The 8,971-nt window shown below is 37.4% G+C and overlaps 1 protein-coding gene across 1 annotated transcript in view; it reads left to right on the top strand.

Moving 5' to 3' along the window:
* MME (membrane metallo-endopeptidase) overlaps window positions 1-8,971 on the top strand; it is a 154,811-nt gene that overhangs the window by 93,487 nt on the left and 52,353 nt on the right. Inside the window, exons 15-16 of the mRNA XM_006897781.1 lie at window positions 1,986-2,066; window positions 2,914-3,017. Of these exons, the coding sequence (XP_006897843.1) occupies window positions 1,986-2,066; window positions 2,914-3,017 (185 nt within the window). The remainder of the gene's footprint in view (window positions 1-1,985; window positions 2,067-2,913; window positions 3,018-8,971) is intronic.

The following is an 8,971-nucleotide window of genomic DNA, read 5'->3' as shown; positions in this document are numbered from 1 at the left end:
ACATCACTTTAAAATTATTCTCTCCCTCATCTGTTTCAGGAGTAATTTGATGACATTACACCTCACACTTAATTATTAATACTCATCTTAGCTCTGGGAGAACTGAAATATTGCCTACTATTTTATCTTCCTACAATTTCAACGTCTTGGTTTCTGCCATGCTTAGATGCCATCAAGTTGCCTATGACTTATATTGACCCTCTGAACTCTGAAGCACAGATCTTGCCCTACCCTGTACCATCCTCATCATCTCCTCTAGGTTCAATTCCATTGTTACAGGCACTGTGTCAGTCTGTCTTGTCGAGTCTTCCTCTCTAAGGAGCACCTTGGTTGTATTTCCTCCAACACAGTAGCTTCTTGGTAGGCACTTGAATGTATCTTCTTGTTGTTGTTATGTGCTGTCGAGTCACCTGCAACTCATAGCGATCCTGTGTACAACAGCACTAAACCCTGCTCTATCCTGTGCCAATCAAACTGTCTCTGACACACCTACCTCAATTACCCAGTCACTAAATCTATCCATCTCATAGAGGATATTCCTCTCCTGTACTGTCCCTCCACCCTCCCAAGCATGACGTCCTTCTCCAAGGACTGGTCCCTCCTTGCAACATGTCCAAAGTATATCAGACAAGGCCTCAGAATCCTTGCCTCCAAGGAGCAACCTGGCTTAACCCTCACCAGGATGAACCTGTTCATTTTCTTAGCAGTCCATGGTATTCTCAATACTCTTCTCCAGCACCACGGATCAAAGGCATCAATTCTCCTTCTATCCACCCTAGTCATTGTCCACCTCTCTGATAGATACCAAGTGATTGCAAAGACCAGGGTCTGAATCAGGTGCACTTTAGTCTCCATAGAGAGTTGCTCTTCAGTACTTTGGAAGGTCCCTAACAACAGACTTTTCCAGATGTATAGTGAATAAAGAGACAAATGTCACAATAAACTGCAAAATATTTACTTTAGGGAAACAACCTTTTGGAAATAAAGTACCAGAATGAGGAGATTTTGTGCTTAGGAAGTTGCTTTGTATTCAGCCCATGGTGTGGAAAGCTACAAGGAAATGGCTTGACCTGAGTGACTTCAGTGAGCTCTGTGTGTCCTGTTGTATTGGGTAGAATCTGGGCTTATGTAACAGATTTGTAAACAAAAATCACACCCATCTGATGACAAATTCCAAGATAAGATCCAGGCTTAATTCCCATGAAAATTTCAAGTTAATTAGATGATTGAAGAAAAAGGTAATATGATATAATCAAAAATAGAAAACAGAAAAATAAATTCTTTTAAAAACTAAAAAGAAACAGCAAGGAGCAAATAAGTGGCAATGATAATGAAAGTGAGTAATTTAAAAAATAAAAACAGAAATGTACATAATGAAATTGATAACTCTGTTGCTATAATAGAGAGACGCTTGTGTTTCACTCAATTAATGAATTATTTCCATTCCTTTAACTTTGAGATGAAAAGATGTGTTTAGTTTAAAGACCAGAGGAGAATATTAAAAACCCTAGGACCAACATTCAGGAAGAATATTAGCACTAAATCTGTAAGCCCAGATCTGTTTTCTTAAGGAAAGTTAATGAAGTGGAAAGATAATTACAAGCTGTTAGCTTGGTAGCTCTAAATATTACCCCTTCTGTACAATTGAAGAAGAAATTATCTGAGAGTAAAAAGTCCATCAAAGTACAGTAGATGTGGAACAATGGCCTCTCAGGTCTTATTTTTGTATTTTTGGTCTTATGAGAATTCAACATTAGAAGCCGGATTTCAGATCTATTTTTAGCTTACTTTGAACTCAAGGAAGAACCCATTGCAAAGAACTCTGTTTAAGTGTTGTGTATTTTTTTGGTAAACAATATAGATCTAGTTATTCATTTGGTAGTGAAGGATAAATTATAGTGTTTGTATTTATTTTATTTTTTAAAGTACTTCTATCTTAAAGTTATGTAATCATCCTCACATTGAACTTTTTAATATTTTCATAGGCCTTAGCAATTAAAGAAAGAATTGGCTATCCTGATGACCTTATTTCAGACGACGAAAAACTGAATAAGGAGTATCTCGAGGTGAGAATCCACCGTTATTAAGTCTCTTGAAGGAGCAAGACCTGGGGCCTGGGACAATGTCCTTTCTAGCTCTTTGGCTTCAGAATTGTGAGGTGGCATAAAACTGGAAGTCTCAAAGTTTTAGCGACTAAAGTCAAATCAATACTTGTTGTAGTGTTTTTGTTTTATTGGCCTGTACTGTATTTGATGGATACAGTTATTTATTTTATTTTTCATGTATTCAATTTTAAGGACACAGAAAAAAAAATATAGTGCAATTTAAAGAAGTAATTATCAAGCAATAGCAGAGGATGGTCGTGATATAAACAGGACTGGATAACACGTAGCCTTCAAGCTTCGTTATTACACCTGTGCTAGGCTGAAAAGTCAAAGCTTTCATTTTCTTCCATTTCCTAATAATTAGTTTACTGAAAAAGAGAACAGGTTATGGATTTTGTATGTAAAGGGTAGCAAAGTCTATAATCTCGGAACTGGAAATTATTTTATTCTCCCCTGACTGACAAACGAGATGAAAGAGATTGAAGTTGTTCTAGAGATTGTAGCCGAGGAGCAGGTCATCAGCTTTTATCCCCATGTAGCCACTGGTTGATTCAAATCACCTACCTGTTACTTCACAGCTGAGTGCTTAACCACTGAGCCACTAGGTTTCTGCTTGACACAAAGTAAGAACTAAATAAGGTGATGTTATCATAATCTGTTATGTAAGCATTAATGTCAATATTGTGAGACTTGGCTGATACTAAAATTAAAGAAACTACTCCCTATGGTTTCCAGCAAAAAAAAATAAAAAAGAAGATACTGGTTTTAACAAAAATCTTTTTAAACTGAAATCTTTTGTCCAATATAGCTGAGCTACAAGGAAGATGAATACTTTGAGAACATAATGCAAAATTTGAAGTTCGGTCAAAGTAAACAACTGAAGAAGCTCCGGGAAAAGGTGGACAAGGAAGAGTATGTATATTCTGGCTTTTCTAATTTGGTTTTCTCTTTTATCACTCCTCCTTTCTTGTATCAGGAGAAAGAACTTGACATAGAAGAATGTCTGAAAATGTAACGTCTTCTTCCCATTGAAGGGAACGTTGATGGCGTAGTCGGTAGGACGTTGCACTGCTGAATCAAAGGTGGCACCTCTCTGGAGGTTCAAACCCACCAAAGGCTCTTATGCGTAAGCAAAGTAAGGTGAACACACAAATAAGAAGTCTAAAGCTGTGTAAGTCTGAGGTAATTTTCATAGGAAAAACCCTCAAATATGGCATAATCTCTGACCTGTATCTTTAGCATAGTATTTAAGTGAGTCCTCAAGAGAAATACTAGAGTCTACTCCCATGTGATATGCAGCCCTGGAAAACCCACTAAAGGCTCAGCTTGAGTTGATCCTGATGAGATGACCTTTTCATGGTCTTCTTGAGTCCCTTTAAGAGTATTTAAAAGTATTGTGTTAAAAATCAAGGTAAGGAATGTTGTCAAATTTGAATTTTACTTTTCCCCCATTAAAATGACTTCAGACTAACACAGTTTTGGACTTCTTACATAATTCTGAATTCACCTTTCTTTGCTTGTGGACAAGAAAGAGTCTTAGTAATGTACCTGCCTCTATTGCTACTTAGTAATATACCTATGTAATACCTGTGTGACCCATGCCTCTTTAATCCTTCTCTTCAGTCATACTGTCCACTAGGAATTTGGTCTTCTACACATGATCTTACCTTTTTCAATAGTCCAGCATCCCAAAATCAGAACCCCTTCTTAAGTTTCCCATAGAGCACTTTCCTCACATCTTTTGCCACTAAATATAAGATACTGGAATCATTTTCATTCACATTCATCACATCTTCTTAATCTTGGCTTGTTAATACATCCATACTTCACATTAATTCTTAATTTGCTTATTTATAAATTAAATGGATGTGTGGGACATATTTAGCAACCAGCGTAAGTGTTTATGCATTAAATCCTTAGAACTATTTATATTGATCTTTTTTTCACTCATAAAGAGCAGAAGATAGTTCTTGTGTGTGGGTGTGGGTGTGGGTGGGCTGTTAACACTTTAGCACCCATACATTACCAAGCACATTGGATTCTTGGTTAAAAAGGAACTAATGAATGAGCAAGTGAATATACTTGATTCAATGCCAACCAATATAGTAGAATGCCATGGATGCACTGGGGAAGGGGTGGGTATACAGGATTCTGTTATAATCAGTTATCAAACACTGCCTTTATGAACTAACAAAAACTTGAAAAGGATACCCTCTGAGTAAATGTAAATTCTAACAGTGTTTCTTGAAAATTGGAAGTTTTATTTTTTTTAAAAGCACTCTGGTGGCCTAGTGGGTACACTGTTATACTCCCAACCCAAAGGCACATGGTTCAAATATACCAGCCACTTTGCAGGAGAAAGATGGGCATTCTCCTCCCGTGCTACTTACAGCTTCAAAAACCCTAATGGAGGGTCAGCTACGAGTTTCCAACTTGATAGTAAATAACAGCAACACTCACATTTGGTGTAGTCTGTAAGGAGTTGGCGCTGCTCATTCCAAAGCTACCTTTTTCTGGTGGTTCAAATTCATGAGTGGCTCCACAGGAGAAGGATGGGTAAACTGTCCCCTTGCAATTTTAATTACAGCCTCAGAAAAAGTCACGAGGGGGTCAGGTTTTACTCAGTTCCAACTCCACGGCAATGGGCAATGAGATTTTTTAAGAGTGCTTTGTAGAATATCTGCTAATATATATTTTTTTAAAAAAACTCAAAACAAAAACTTCCTTATTTTATTGTAATTTAACAAAAGTTTACAGTAAAGTTGGACTTTCTTTCATTCATTGTTGCACATTTTCCACCCTCCCCCTCAACTTTTTAAAAAATTTATTATTTTTTTTCCTTCTTTGTTGCACATTTCCCCCTCTTTCTTTCCCCCTTTCCCCTGTCCCACATAGCAATGCATCCCTTCCTCCAGATTGTTGTCATACACATAATGCCTAATCATATATTCCTTTTGGACAGTTCTGCCCCTCATTTGTTCTTCTACAGTGTTCCTTATCTGTGCTCCCTTTTTCCATTCTCTGTCTACTCCAGTGTTACATAGTATTCATCCCTTTGTGACTTAAATATTTCACTCAGCATAATGTTCTCCTGGTTCCTCCATATTGTGCAATGCTTTATGAGTTCATTATTTTTCAGGGCTGCATTTTATTCCATTGTGTGACTATACCATAGTCTTTCTAGTCATTTGTTTGTTGATGGGCACTTGGGTTGCTTCTATGTATTTGCTATTGTGAATAATGCAGGAGTAAACCTGAGTGTTCATATATTTGTTTGAGCTATGGCTCTGGTGTCTGTAGGGTATGTTCCCAGTAGTGGAATTGCTGGATCAAATGGTATGTCTATTTCCAACTTTTTGAGACAGTGCCAGACTGCCTTCCATAGTGGTTGTACTATTTTTCCACTATCACCAGCAGCAAGTAGGAGTTTCAATCTCTTCACAAACTCATCAGCACTTGTTGTCTGTTGTCCTACTGGACTTTTCTATCGTTATTGGGGTGAGATGATATCTCATAGTTGCTTTAATTTACATCTCAAATAGCGAGGAATTTTGAACATTTCATCATGTGTTTGAATTCTTTCATTGGAGAGGCTTTTTGATTTGCATAGGGATTTGATTTTTAGAAGGTTTCTCATCTACTTTATTATCTTCTGTTTGTAGTCTATTTATTATGCTTGGAAGACTTTTCATGCTGTGGATTAGGGCATTTGGAGCTCTTCTTAGCTTTTCACTGATGAAGTTAATAGTCCTTGGTTTTACTTATAAATCCCTGATATACTTTGTGTGTATGGTGTGAGGTGTGGGTCTTGCTTAAACTTTTCTATAGTTGATTTTACAATTTTGCCAACACCATTTTCTTTAAGGAGTCTGTCATTTCCCCAGTTAACTGATTTCATCTCTTTGTTAAAGATCAGTTGACCATAGGAGAATGGGCTGATTTCTGGATTCTTAATTCTATTCCATTAATCTACGTGTCTGTTGTACCAGTTCCAAGCTGTCTTGGCCACTACTGCTGTATAGTAGGACTTGAGATCAGGGAGTGCGATGCCTCCTATCTTGTTTCTCATTTTCAATAGTGTTTTGCTTATTCAGGGTCTCTTCCCAGTCCAGATAAAATTAGACATTTCCTTTTCCATCTCATCGAATGGAATTGGTATCGATGTTGGGATTGAGTTGAACTTGTAGACTGCCTTTGGTAGAATTGTCATTTTCACAATTTTTAGTCTTTCTATCCATGAGCATGGTATATCCTTCCATTTCTCCAAGTCTCTTTTGTTTCTTGTAGTAATATTTGGTAATTTTCTTTGTATAGGTCTTTAGTGTCTCTAGTTAGATTTATTCTTGTTGTTGCTGTTGTTAAATGCCGTCAAGTCACCTATGACTCACAGTAACCCTCTGTACAATAGCTCTGAACCCTACCCTATCCTGTACTTTTCTTTGTATAAGTTTGTCACAATATCTTCCTGATAGTTGTTAGAATAACCCACATCTAATAGGACACTGGAAGATTCATTCATAACTGCGTATATAGTTACTGAATTGCTGCTTGATGTTTTCTTTTGAAGTTAAAGTAGCCCCAGTTTCATAGCTTTATAATGTAGTTTGCCATGACCATTCTCTTTCCTAATATGTATGGACTTTTTTCTGAATCCTCTCTTTTCATTGTATTTTGTTGTTAAATGTCATTGAGTTGACTACAACTCATAATAACTCTATGAAGAGTGAATCTGAGCGGGCCCGATCCTGTAACTCCCTGGCCATCTCTCACCTATTTGAGCCCACAATTAGTCACCGTCATTCCACTTCATTGAGGGTCTTCCCCAGCTTTACTGACACTCCACTTTTCCAAGTATGATGTCCGTTTCCAAGGTCTGGCACCTCCTAAGAACATGCCCAAAACCTGTGAAATGACGCTTCACTACCCTTGCCTCCGTGGAACACCCTGACTGCACCCTTTCCAAGACATATTTGTTTGTCCTTTTAGCAGTTCATGGGATATTCAGTGTTTTTCTCCGGCATTACAACTCAAAGACATTAGTTCTTCTTCTGCCATCCTTATTATTTGTCCAACTTTTATTTATAGAGCAAGTAATTGAAAAGATTATGGTTTGGGTCAGGTGCACCTGGTCTTCACACTGACTTTATTGTTTTTCAGCACTTTGTGGAGGTCCCTGACAACAGATTTTCTCAATGTAATATGTCTTGATTTTCTGGCTGCTGGTGCCGGGGGCGTTAATTGTCAATCCAAATGAGAGTAAATCATTGATGATTTCTATATCTTCTCCATGATGTCGCTTATTGGCCATATAAGGATTTTTGTTTTATTGATGGCGAGTTGTCTCCCCTATTGAATATGGTAGCCTTAATCCCCTGTATTAAATGTTTCAAGTCCTTCTCATCTCAGCAAGCAAGGTGTTTTATCTGCATAATGCTGATTGCTTATGAGTCTTCCTCTGATCTTGAAATCACGTTCCCTGTTATAGAGTTCAGCTTCTCAAAATACGTTTTAGATTCTTTGAATAAATTTGTGACAATTAGGCTCTAATAGCAAAATACAGGGAAAGCTCTGATGGTGCAGTCAGTAGGGAGTTTTGATGTTAAACCGAAGGTGGTGCCCCTCGAATGGTTCGAATCTGCCAGAAACTCAGAGAGAGAAATGTAAACAGTCTTCTCCCATATGATTTCCAGCCTCTTGCATGCCCACTCGAGGATTAGCTATGAGTTGGTTCCAACTTAATGGCAGGGAGTGAGTGAATGCAATATGATTCTGGCTATTTTCTCTGCCATACTGGACCTGGATTTTCTTTCTTTTCCATTTTCTATTCATATACTTGTGGAAAATGTCTCCAAATGTTCTGTTTAACTTGGCAAGTTATTTGAAAGCATTTGCAGTAGTAATTTCCCTTCTAGAATATAATGGAGGGTCTTTGTATTTTCTTGCAGTTATTTACAACTGGGCTGACTAATTTTACGTGTGCTTGATGAGACCAATGTTTAGTTTTCTTTCCCTTTTAAATAAATATTGAGTATAAGAACTCAAAATTTTGCTGTATGTAAAGTCAACTGGAGTATTCAAATAAATACTGATTTCCCTGCGTGACCACTCTAGAATGTTTTGTAATTGCTTTGTGTGTAGGACTCAGCTGACTTTTTTTTTTAAAGAAAAATGACATTATTTTGTTATATGGCATTTCACAAACATTACTAGACATGTGTATGATTTATGCTCATTTATACTTGAAGATAGGAACTAGGATGCAAATGCTTTTTTAAAAACTATTCATTCTAAGTTAGACGGGCTCTGGTGGCACAGTGGAATATGTATAGTCTGTGAATGGGAAGATCAGGGAGATTCAAATCCTGCTACTGCGGGGAAGACAGACAAAACAGTCTCTTTCCAGAAAGATTTACACCTCTGAAGGATGGCTCCATTCTGTCCTCTTTGGTCACTTTTTTTTTATGTGTAGTAACATTTGTTCATATTTTTGTGCAATATTTCTCTAAACGTTGTGTTTAACTTGGCACATTAAGTTTGAAAGCATTTCCGTAGTAATTTCCCTTCTAGAATACAATATAATGAAAGTTCTTCCTATTTATTGAGGTTACTTTCATCGACTGTTTCTAATTTTGCACCAGCTTAATGAGACCTTTATGTCGTTTTCTTTTCCTTTTAAATGTAGTATCAAATCCAAATTGTCACTATGTATATGTTGTTGTTGTTATGTGCCATCGAGTCGTTTCCGACTCATAGCGACCCTATGCACAACAGCTCTAAACCCTGTTCTATCCTGCGCCAACCGCACCGCCTCTGACACACCCATCCCGATTACCCCAGTCACAGAATCAATCCATCTCATAGAGGGT

The sequence above is a fragment of the Elephantulus edwardii genome, unplaced genomic scaffold (genome assembly GCF_000299155.1).
Source record: "Elephantulus edwardii isolate Elephantulus edwardi_28Jun2011 unplaced genomic scaffold, EleEdw1.0 scaffold00215, whole genome shotgun sequence".
NCBI lineage: Eukaryota > Metazoa > Chordata > Mammalia > Macroscelidea > Macroscelididae > Elephantulus > Elephantulus edwardii.
This window is presented reverse-complemented; position numbering and strand designations above follow the sequence as displayed.